This window comes from Porites lutea, chromosome 2 (genome assembly GCF_958299795.1).
Source record: "Porites lutea chromosome 2, jaPorLute2.1, whole genome shotgun sequence".
In the NCBI taxonomy this organism is placed as follows: Eukaryota; Metazoa; Cnidaria; class Anthozoa; order Scleractinia; family Poritidae; genus Porites; species Porites lutea.
Window position 1 is genome coordinate 35,401,906 of NC_133202.1, and position 12,500 is coordinate 35,414,405.

Here is a 12,500-nt window from a genome sequence, read left to right on the forward strand (position 1 = left end):
AAACCGAACTAACTAAACGCGTTTTTCCTTCAAAACGACGACTGCAGCTGCTTCTTCACGTCGAAGACTTCAATTACCGGAAATCACCACGGCTTTTTGGGGCATATGTTGCAGCTTTGCGGAGGTAAAGATTCCGACGCCGGTAAAGATGAGATTCTTCGCCAGCTTTTAAATTACAGCCAAGCAGTAAGAGGAACAAAAGATCTCTTAAATACTGCAGTCACAAAATGCTCAATTTGAGAAAAACAACGGTCATCCTTCCATTTTACCTCGAACACAAATCAAACGGCTGGTAGTTCTCCTCCGTTTTTTGACAGGAACACTAAACACAAATGTTTTAATTGACACGGGCGCGGAAATAAGCTTGCTTTCCGTCGGACGATAGGATCGCTTTCACAAAAGTGAAGGAAAAAAAACCTTTCTCCTTCTTCTTCGAAGTCTTTAAGTCCCGCTGAAATTAATTAAAGTGCCTTCGATCGCGCGCTATTGACTGAGCGCCAAGTCTCCCATAACAACACGGACCACGTGCCCCTCAACTTAGCGCTTCAAGCCACTAGTGAATGGTAATTACCACGGCAGGTCCGACACCTAGCTTTCTTCTCAGAATTCACAACCGACATGTCAAGCTAACTGCGTCGCAGATGCACTGTTAAGCAACTTAATTCTTTATATTGAACAATCGCCAATCAAACCCGAAGCTTTTGCCTCTCCTCAGACCAAGTTTTAAAGCCCCGCTGATTGCCGATCCAGAGCCAGACTGCTCTCTTGACAGCAATCATGTGGAAATTGTTAGTCCCCAATCTCCAACCAAGGGATACACGTATTTGTTCATTTACATCAACTGGTGTACCCGCTTGGCGAAGTCGATTACTGAACCATGCTACCGCTGAGTGGCGCCCTTCAGCCTTACTGTTTGACAGAGCAACACGTTTTAGCGTACCCACAAAAATCACCTCCGACAGGGGACAGCAGTTCGAATGGGAAGTAGGGTGTGGGTCACCTATCGCCCTTTCCCCATTGTGCTCGTAAAATGCTGGAAATATAAATTTCTTGATATTTTTACATAAACGTTAATTAAGAGTGACTTTCTGTAAATACCACGGATAGGTGTGCAAGATGGAAAAATCGTAATCCCCCAAACTTTGTCACAACAAAGCCCTTTGGAAACTATTTTAGAAAATACAAGACTCAGTTCGTTTGACTTAATATTTTCCAAATAATAATATTCAAAAAACTTATTTTAACTTACTGAAAGCTGTTTTTTCTTGACCGATTTAACTTATCGTTAGGAAAGAAGAAAAAGAAGCTCATTATTATCGTATGTATAAAACTATCAAGAAATATCGAAATTCTGGATTATCTAAGAGAACAAATACTTTCGAAAAATTTAGGAGAAAGTCCGTGGACTGGAAATAACTCGCTATCAATTATCCGAAGATATCCGAATATCTCACTTTTCAACCCCACGTTAATACGCTTCATTTTTGAGGGGAGCCAACATTAGCAGCGCCACTGTTATTTTTTTGCGCCTGGGTATCTCACGTTATGCTTACGCGTATCCACAACAGTGTCTTACATCCTACGCTTACGTAAAGGTTATAAATACTGGAACGATGGGGTATGTGACATATTCACCTGGTACCGCCCCGAGGGCTACGTGTGTAAGACTGTTCCTTTTCAGATTTTCAATAGCAATGCAAAAAAACAATAGCTTTCAGTTAGCGCGAACGGCCTTTCCTTTTGTTATTTTTACTTTTCCTTTTTTCCTTTTTTTTTTTTTTCAAAAAACGCGATTGTTTTTTCACGGTGCGAGGGGCGCGATCATTCGTTTCACCGCTCGAGCGTTCCAGACGGACGCAACTATACGGCTTGCAATCTTCTTTAATAAGTTGCTCAAAAATATAAGCGAAATTTATCTCCTAGGCAGACTCACAGCTAAAGGGCGGACGGTATGCTTAGAGCTAGGTCCCCTTTGCTCCATTTCAAAATTCCCCCCCCCCCCCCCCCCCCCCCCTTTGTAAGAGTCATAAGGGGTGCTTATACGGGCGCGGTTCTGTCTTACTTGACATTTTCTATCAAACTGCTCACTTTTTTCTGGCTTAACATAAGCCTATATTTATGCTCAGAAATGCAAAACTTGCTCGAGGTTGCCAGAACTACAGAAAGCTTTGCTTTTAACACCAGAGGTGCTCTAAAATTATGAAGGTTTTCTAGCCCCGCCATGTCTAGTCTGAAATGTTCTGCGTTTCTTCGCCCCACTCCGAAACCTGCTGCCTCCCCTTAGGGGGTGGAGGGAAGGGACGGATGACATTTCAGACTACGAATTAGCGCTTTTTTCCCCCTCATTGTCATTTTTCTAAGTATACAAGTAAGGAATTCATAGTCGTATTTCAAAATGTGTAAGCAGAAGTTTATGAAAAGTAAGAGAATAGAAGATATTTTGTTTAGTCTTACGTTTTCATAATCGCTCTAGCGGATATGTCAGTGAAACTAAGGATTTTGATTATTTACATGTTTTGCTTTTATAGTTACAGAAGGCACTGCGTGAGTGTCTTTTTCGGAATGGTATCTGTCTTCGCGGTATAGTCTGGGTCTCAAAGTTCTTTGTCACGCAATCTCATTTCGTTAAAGGCAGTAAAGGTTGCGGTTCTGTTGTCAAATAATGTGAGGCAGGCCAAAACGTTTTCCTTTTTTATAGCTATAACGATTTGGTTCACGCGAAATGAGAGCATTTCAAAGAATAGCTACCAACACTAAAGCCGTTTTGTACATATATGATAACTGTTACAAATACGGCAAAAGTAAACAAACACGCACGTAAGGGAAGTGTTGTAGTCAAGAACTTCATAGCACACTTTCGCACAATAAAATTGCTTTTCCTTTTGAAAATTTACCACTATGAAATCTAAAATCGCTTTTGGTGTTTTAACTGGCGGAAAAGGAGCAAATATGCGCCAGAGTCTCAAGTGTTGTCTAAGGTCTCCTTTGTATTCATCAATACAACTGCAAGTTCAGAGGTCGTAAATCACGCGAGTACCGTAAATGTTTTAAGTTGTAAAAACTCGCAGTCTCAATTGCCCCAGAATTTTATTTCACAGATTGGTAGGGTAAGCATTGCTCTTTCTCTGGAATACCATTTTTCTGACGAAAGCCATGTAACAGGAAGGGATTTTCGCCGTTGAAAAATGGCAAAATTGATGGTCGCGATAATGCTGATTTAGAGGGTAATTTTGAAAAAATATTAAAAAATCAGATTGAAATCTTTTGAAATTGTAGCCACGTTTAGGCAGAAAGGAAGGATCATAAAATTGTTTAATATAAGAAAAGTCATGGTATTGGTTTCCGTTTTCATTCACGAAGCGAGGGTATCAAGCACATTTTTCGGTGGGTAGAAAGCCTCTCGAAGGTGAAAATTAAAAAATATTATTATTTTGGAAAATATTAAGTCAAACGAACTGAGTCTTGTATTTTCTAAAACAGTTTCCAAAGGGCTTTGTTGTGACAGAGTTTGGGGGATTTCGATTTTTCCATCTTGCACACCTATCCGTGGTATTTACAGAAAGTCGCTCTTAAAAGCTCAAGAAAAAAAAATCCAAAAAATTCAAAAAAAATATAAAAAAACATACTAAAATTTTAAAGAAATGGAACTTTCTGTGAAATTGTTGACTTTTTCGTGCTCGATATGTGCTCTGAACCTATATTTTGCTCAAAAGTTGCTCAAAAAGGCAAAATTTGCTCGAGGTTGCTAGAACCGCAAAAAGTTGCTCCAAACGCCAAAAGTTGCCGAACACAATTGGGACAAACCTAGTCACCTGGAGCCCATTTAGGCCTGCAGTACAAGGGGTTAGCCATCAACGGTTTTTATGACCCTGCAGTCAGCGGTCATGGGTCGCGTGCTCCTGGATTCAAGTCATGTGATCAGCCTGCGTGTGGATCTCGCGTGTTTGCGAGGGAAAGTGCCAAAAGAAAAACATTGGGAAAGACATTGTCGGAAAGGGACGGAAATGGTCGGGGCAACTTCTTTCCCCTCAAGAATCTTCATTTTTGAAGGAGGTGGGGATATCTGGAAGAAGAAGAAGAAAATGGTCAGGACAAAGTCGTTTGCTTTGACAATTAAACTGGTTGATCCATGTATCATTCATTAGCATTACCATTAGAGGAACACAGTTTTAACATTCATGACACAGAGGGATTTGATCCGTGCGAATCTGATCGCAACTCCTGTCCAAACAATACTAGCTTATTTGCCTTTCAACCAATTTCCACAGGCGATGTGCATAAGATTATTAAGAGTCTACCCTCGAAAAAAGCTCCCGGTTGTGATAAAGTTAACGTTAAAATCCTGAAAGACAGCTCACCAGTTATCGCTCCCATGACAACAAGTCTTATCAACAATTCCTTTACTTTGAGTACTTTTCCACTTCTATGGAAGAAAGCAGAAATCGTTCCAATTCTTAAGTCCGGGGACAGTGAAGAACCTGCCAACACGAGGCCAATATCACTACTGCCTATTTTATTTGAAGTATGCGAAAGAGCGGCTCACTTGAAGTTTACCAATTTCCTCGATTCAAACAATGTCATACACCACCTGCAAAGTGGAAATAGAAAACTTCACTCAACCGAGTCTGCGTTTCTTCACTTCACCGATGAATTGCTTAATAACATGGATGAAAAGAAGATATCTGTTATTGTTCTTTTGGACATGTCCAAAGCTTTTGGTAGCATTCGACACGATTTAATGTTACGTAAACTTCGCAAAGCTGGTGTATCTGAGTCTGTGCGTGCCTGGTTCAAAAGCTATTTATCGCAACGTCAACAAGTCGTTAAATTTCAGAATACTGTATCTGATCCCTTACTCCTTACGGCTGGGGTACTGCAAAGATCCATCATGGGCCCGGTATTGTTTACATTGTATGTAAACGACCTCTTTCGAGTTCCAAAACATTGCGAACCACTCGGCTATGTGGATGACATCAAACTCTTCCTTGGGTTACCCGCCAGCGAACCTAACGACGTTATCTCTGTAGTAAACGAAGATCTTAAAGAAATATTGATTTGGTGCTGTAGAAATTCTCTGCTCGTTAACCCTGACAGAACAAAGCTCCTTTACGTGGGCGTCCCACAACTCATGGGGACATTACCTACCCCCTTACCAAGTGTGACAATGCTGGGAACTCAAATCAAGCCTGTAACAGTTGCAATGCAAAGGACCTGGGAGTGTATATAGATTGTCATCTTAACTTAACGAACGTATCACTAAAATTGCCTCTGACTAAACTAACGGGAGTTAATAGGATAAAGCATCTCTTAGATAAAAGAACATTGCTCTAACTTATAAATGCTTTCGGTCTCAGCAAATTATTTTATTGTTCGACGGTATGGAGTAGCACGAGCAAGAAGAACGTTAAAAAACTTCAGCTAGTTCAGAACTATGCCTGCAGAATCGTAGCTGGTTTAATAAAGTACGATCATGTTTCAGAAGCCCTGAACTCTCTTAAATGGCTTAACGTAAGGGATAAACTGCTTTTTAACGACCTAGTGATGGTGTACAAATGCTTAAAGAACCTAACACCTGGTTACCTTCACGGACGCTGGGAGTAGAATTTCTGTCCACTCATGCAAACAGTTACGAGAGTACGCATGCGCACTATGATGGAAAGGTATTTACGTGTATTTTATTAATAAACGAGACCCAAGTTGCATTTATCGAGGAATAAATTTTCTGTCCCCTCATGCACAATGAAATATCTTGTCAAAAAACGTACCCAAGACGTTTTTTCGACAAAGTCGAAAACTTGTGGGAGTAAGATTGGATTAAGTACGCATGGGAATTTCAACATCTTGTCAAGACACGTACATGAGACGTTTTTCTACAAAGTAGCAAACTTGTGGGTGTCAGATTGGATAGTACGCATGCGCATTTCAAAATCTTATCAAAACACGTACGAAGGGGGTCCTTCTCTTACAAAGTCGCTAGCGTGTGGGGTTGAGCATGTATTAATGACAATATAATTATAACATTTGTACAGCGGATATAAACAGGCCTACGCACTTTACAGGATATTCACACGATTGTAAAAAATAGAATTGAAATAAAAACTAATTCTTGAAAGCGATATTTAAAAAAATATCTTTAGCTTTGACTTAAAGTTTGTGAGATTTTCACTACATCTAATGTCATCAGGTAACTGATTCCTTAGCTCAGGGGCGGAGATGAAGGCGAAAGCCCTAGCACCTTAGGTCTTCATGTTATAATCAGCATGGGCCAAATGTGGGGTAGAAGTTGATCGAAGCATACGTGCCAGACAATAAGGAGTAAGGAGCTGTTTGATGTAGGACGGCGATAGGTCGTGTGGAGACCTTTGAAGGTTAAATTTAATGCGTTGTATTTTCAACCTTCATCTGCATTCGAGAGACTAACAATTGTCACATAAACCCCAGAGTCTACACAAGCCACCCACACTTGACTCGCTAGATAGCGCTTTGTTTTGTTCACATAAAAAAACCTTATTCCCACTTAATTTCGCGAAAATCAAACTTCGCGATTTGGGAAAAATTGCGAAATTTAATACTCGCGAAATCTAAAAATCCCTAAGAATTCCTAAAAATTCTCTAAGAATCCCTATAAATCCCCATAAATCGTGATATTAAGTACTTGCGAAATATAGCTCATGATTTTTCGCCAAATTAAGTGAGAATAAGGCAAATATTTTTATTTAACTGCATGTCACCTTGAATCATGCCTTAAGGCGAACGAATGAATACCGAGGCCTTAAACTGACCACAAGGCAAAACGTTTATTAGTATTCTTTGGCAAGTGCAGTTATGATATTTTAGTGATTGCCTTATTCATAAGAATGCTTAAATCACAAAAGAATAAAAATTAAAACTACAGGAACAGTATCAATCCCCTTCCTTTCCTGGGATTTTTGGAGAGGTCACCGCCTTGCAATACACAGACGTTATTTAGTCGTTCGTATTTAAATTATGGGCAGTGCTGGGAGTCGTCTGTGGGGAAATTCTGCATCTACCTTTTCTTTAACTGACATCTGTGAGAGAAAGCTATGTTTAATTGCATGTTGTGGTAGTGAAGGACACATCGGATCAAAATATTAAACCTACAATCACAATGAGGAAAACGCACAAGAAGAAGATCTGCAATCAGATGAACCATCTGTTAGAGAAACTGTGTTGTGAACCGGACCGCCCATCAGCATTAGGGGGTGTGAACAACTTGTATCGTGCTGCATATCGTTATGGAGTAAAACGCTCTCAAGTGCTTTGTTGACTCCAACAACAACCGGCTTATACTCCATATAGACCTGCGAGAAAACGCTTTCGCCGCAACAGAGTAGTTGTAAATGATATTGATTCTCAGTGGAAGGCTGATTTAGTGGACATGCAAATTCTGAGTCGGTGGAATCGTAAGTACAAGTGTTTACATACTTGTATCGGTATATCTTATGGAAGTAGACGTAGGTTATTCGCTTGAAATCAAAGACAGGCTCTTCATTGGTAGAAGCCTTCAAAAAAAATCATCAAGCGGGGAAGAAAAAGTTACGAACAGGTACCGGGTCTGAATTCAAAAACAAAACTTTTCAAATATTCCTCAAAAATGAGAATGTGCATCATTTCAAGAAACAACGAAATCAAAGCTCATGTGGTTATAAGCGCATTGATAGGACCATGAAACAGTTAATGTGGCGGATGTTTACCACGACCAGTTCCTGTCATTATTTAGACAAACTTGACAGTTTGGTCAATGGAAATTATAATCAGAGTGTGCATCGAAGTACCAAAATGAATCCTGCAGATGTAAATAGGTTCAATGCGCAAGATGTCTGGAAAACCTTGTTTGAGAAAAACTTGAAACCAATAAAGTATAAATTCAATTTAGGAGATCAAGTCAAGATCAGTAAGCATAAGCGAATCTTCAAAAAAGGTTACTTGCCATCCTGGACAGAGGAGACATTTACCATTGCACAGAGATTACCCCGAGATTATTCGGTGTATCACCTGGAGGAAGCTGACGGTGATTTCATCCAAGGAAACTTTTATGAGCAAGAGCTGCAGAAAGTGATAGAAACGCTAGATCACCTGTTTCATGTTAAAAAAGTTTTAAAGTTCCGAGGAAAAGGTGCAAACAAAGAAGCACTGGTCCACTGGAAAGGCTTCCCGAGCAAGTACTATTCGTGGCTGCCTTCTAAGCAACTGGTGGCATTGCAACAGGCATGATTCAAGACAACGACTTTTACATAACACTTCTCAATAGTAATTTATTTTTAACCAATTCCAGGTCTTCTTACCCAGTGGCGTTACCATGAAAAATTTTTTTGAAAGATGGAAAGAATAGGGAAGTGAGACTACATCTTAATGGTAGGTATATACGATCGTTCAAGAAAAAGGAAGGTCGTCGCGTGCGTTACAATTTACAAACAAACTAACTTCAGAAGAGCTGAAAGTTACAGGAACGAGGGCTCTTTTAGCCAACCAATGATGCATCATTTATATATGAAAATGAATGTAATCTGTTTGGTGCTATTAAGCGAATACCCCGTGGTTACGAAATCTTACAATCATGAATTCTTCAAGAGCAATTTAGTTAGCAAGTTTTCACAAAATAATGCTGTGGAAAATTACAGAAAATACCAAAAAAAGCAAGGGTCAACAATAATTATGGCCTGGTCCCTTATAATAATGGAGTGGTCAAGATAAAAAAGCCCATCAGCCCCAACTTTGACCACTCAAACAGATTTCTGACAGATTACATACCGCAAAACTTTGCTTTCACTTATGCCTATGTTGCCACACCAGGAGCCTAAAAATCGGCTCCTGGTCACACCTTGTTTTTATTGCTGAATATCATTCTAAATAGCTTTACGAAATACCGTAAAATTCCGAAAATAAGCCCCGGGGCTTATATTTTTCAAAGGCCCTTTTTGAGGGGCTTATTTTTGGAGGGGCTTATATTTGGAGGGGCTTATCTACGGAGGGAAATTTGCGTTTCAAAATCAATTGGGCTAACCTTATAATTGGCAGTAAATTAACCGTTTTTGCTTTGTTTTACTTTGTATTTGAGGTCAATTTTCCAAGTACAAGCCCCCGAGGGCTTAAATTTAGAGGGGCGATTTAACGGAGGGTTTTTTGCGTTACCGCCTTGGGGGGCTTATATTTGGAGGGGCTTATACATGGAGGGGCTTATTTTCGGAATTTTACGGTATTTTGTTAGTAGGGGGGTTTTGAACATGATTGAAATCTAGAGATAGTGACAAAAACCAACACAAAAACAGTCACAAAACGAGACGCATGAAACAACCGCAATCTAATATTCTTGTTACACCGATATAATTAATGGCTCCTTTGGCTGCTATTCTGACGTTTTTGAAGATGGAAGTAGTATCACAGCTAGTCCCGGGTTAGGTATACCGTTTATTACCAGTTTCACGGTTCCTGAGACTTAGGGCCTGTTAACATAAAGGTGGGGGACCCCAGGTAGGTGAGGTCCCCTGCTCAGGTGGGGTAAAAAAAAAATAACCCTCCTTTACATGCAATCTTACAACCCCGCCATCCTTGGGTACACTTTCTGGTCGCTAAGCACGTAAAAAAGAAAAATGCTGGGAAACCACGTTTACGCTCACTTGCTGCTCTTGCCGCAACCTTTAGTATTGTGGCATGCACCAAAGTGAATTTTTGCGCGAATTTGAAGTATCACGAATCCGACCCCAACTAGCGTGGGTTACCTCACCTTGAAACGTTAACATGGCAAAATTTGACCTCAGCTGAGAGGGTTACCCGGTGTGGCAGACTGGGCTACCCACCTTGAAGGGTCACCCCACCTATCATGTAAACGTGATCAAATTAAAATGAGAGATTATATGGACAGGCGGGTTACCCCACCTAAGTGGGTTACGATGCCTACCTGGGGTCCCCGTCCTCCATGTAAATAGGCCCTAAAAGTTAGCCCGGCCCCGTTTCTACAGTTTGAGCAGTTAAACCATTCACCATTTATCACTTGAGTCAATCTTGTACCACTTGAGTCTAACTTTTGCGACTTGATAAGCTGTTATTATTTTTGGACATGAGTGCTTCAGTGCCAGATGTAGAAGCTTCATGATAAACTGTGCTGTTTTTTGAAGCTTGGGCTAACTTGTTTCTTTTTTTTTTTCGTTTATGAGACCAGATTCTTCTTTGTTTGTTTTTGCTTCGTAAAGCCTAGACAAACTGCGGGAATTGTAAATGATAAGACTTGTACCACGATGCTTGCTTTTCTGTCAAAACATGCTCGTTCGTCCAGAAGATAAAGAGAGACTGAAAGGCATCTCGCAATTATCTCCATAGGAAAGAACTATTTTGGGTTCTGTCATTTTGTTATTTGCTCTTCATGAACAGCTGTCATAAATCCCTGATAATGTGTGATACAACAGACTCTTTGACATTTTTTTTTTTCTGAAATTTTGTGTGTGAATCTCTATGCCACACGCTTTCTTTGGCTTAAAGAGGCTGTGTCACGGCAGTCCAGTTCATTTTGTTTAATTTTTCCAGTTACTCGCCCTCAATCGTTCTGGAACTTAAAGTAAAAAAAGAAATTACTTGTAAATGACACATGCAAAGATTCCAGACAAACAAACACGTCTCCTGAGCATTTTTTTGAAGTTGCAAACAGCAGAGGTCAACTTTGAAAAACTGTTAGGCTGAACAATTTTAGAAAACCGTAATTTCAATCCGTTTCAATCTTCTTCACTTTTGCCCATCCGTGGTATCTGTTGTATCTGTTGTGTTATTTTAACCTTTCTTTCATTTTTTAACGTTTTTTTTTTTACGTTTCTCTTAATTTAACGGGCATTTTGTAATTACCCAATCGGGCTGAATTTCGTGATACAGCTCCTTTAAAGTGACATGTAATGACAAGTAATACTTGATAAATAAGGCTGAGGCCACACAATAAGGCCTCCTCTAATTGAAATACATTTGAAAAGGAGAAGAGAACCCCAGAAGCTGAGTACTTGCAAGTTATGAAGCAAAGATGAGGCCATCTTAGAAATGACTTATGAAAATGTGGGCGGACTGTGGGCTTGCTTTAAGGGCACAGTAATAATCAACTTAATTATACAATCAATAAGCTAATAATGGATGGGAATGCCAGATGTTCGAGTGAAATTGTTGTTTACAACATGATAACAGCATTCTGAGTGATTTAAGGTATTGAATAACAATTTTCAATCAAAACACCACAGGAGCCCCAGCAGGTGAAATTTACAATAATTAAATCCTGTTTAGCATGCTTCAGTGGCATATTTGCATTGGGCACCCCCTCTAGTATTCATGGTACTGCAATAAGCTAACGCTGTGCAAAGTTTGGTGCTGACCTTAAGAGACCTGAGTAATAACTCTTCCAAACTTATAAAGAGATCATGCGTGATTTGCTAATCATCAAAGTCTATAAGGCGACTGATGTAATTAGCCTTCTCATTTTCCGTTCGTGGGATCCACTGCACCTCCAAACGAATATAGTGCTCCGCGCAAAACCGAAAAATTTTAATAGCAAGCCTGTGCAAATCCAATTTCGTGCTTCCGACTTCTATAATTCTAGCCGTCGTCTGGCCATCAGTGAGCCACTTGACAAGTGAACCTTCAAAAAAGACTCTAGAGAAAAATCAATGGTCGCAAGTTCTCTCCAAGTAGAGCTCTTAGAACATTCTGAAGGCTCCCAAAGCTTGTGACACACACAATCCTCATTAACGGTAATAACAGAACCATACCCTGTAGCGCTGGAAACGGAGTAAGCGAAACGCTGTGGCTTATAAAAGAGAAAACAATCGCGCACTTTGATGAAATTTAGGTTGTTTTTCCAAAAATATAGCTCCTCAATAATGCCATAGGGATCCATCTGAACTTTCGCGTCCCAGTGCTGCGCGCTCAATGTAGACATGATGCAGTGCCTAGTCATGATCCTAGAAATGTTCCCGGAAAGAGACGCTGTAGAAATTATCTTCCCTGTAAAGGAGGCCAATCTTCTGGCAGAAAGAACAAAATCGGAGTCGATAATACTGTCAATGGTACTAGTTATTTCGGCAACCCTCCTATCCACAATTTCAATGGTTCCACGAGCGCTATCCCAAGTGATACCCAGCCAATCAAGCCTCTTTCAAGGTATCCACACTGACTTATCCTCGTTAGTAACAAAACCTGCCTTAAAAAGGTCAGTTCTAACGGCATCCGCTACAATACTGCACACTCGAGAATCCTTTTCAATACCCCATCCGTCGTCAAGAAAAACTGCAACGCAAATGCCTTGATGCCTCGAATGTTTCTCAAGCGGCTTAAGAATTTTTGTGAACACGTGACGGGCGGACAATAATCCGAAAGGTAAAACTGTAAACCCATAGAACTTCACTTGATTGGAATTGGAATGCTTCCAGGAAAAACCAAGATATGTTTGATGGCCCTCAAAAATTTCAAAGTGGTCGTACCCACTTTTCAGGTCAAAGGAAAACATATAT

The 12,500-nt window shown here is 40.1% G+C and overlaps 1 protein-coding gene across 1 annotated transcript; it reads left to right on the forward strand.

The window, feature by feature from the left end:
• Window positions 1–7,686: 7,686 nt before the first annotated feature.
• On the forward strand, window positions 7,687–8,235 carry LOC140926107 (uncharacterized). The gene has a single exon (XM_073375902.1). The coding sequence runs from the start codon at window positions 7,687–7,689 to the stop codon at window positions 8,233–8,235; it is 549 nt and encodes a 182-aa protein (XP_073232003.1).
• The last annotated feature ends 4,265 nt before the right edge of the window (window positions 8,236–12,500 follow it).

What these genes read in the sequence shown, in the direction of transcription:
- LOC140926107 (XM_073375902.1), top strand. Translation starts at nt 7,687, where the DNA reads ATGAAACAGTTAATGTGGCGGATGTTTACCACGACCAGTTCCTGTCAT.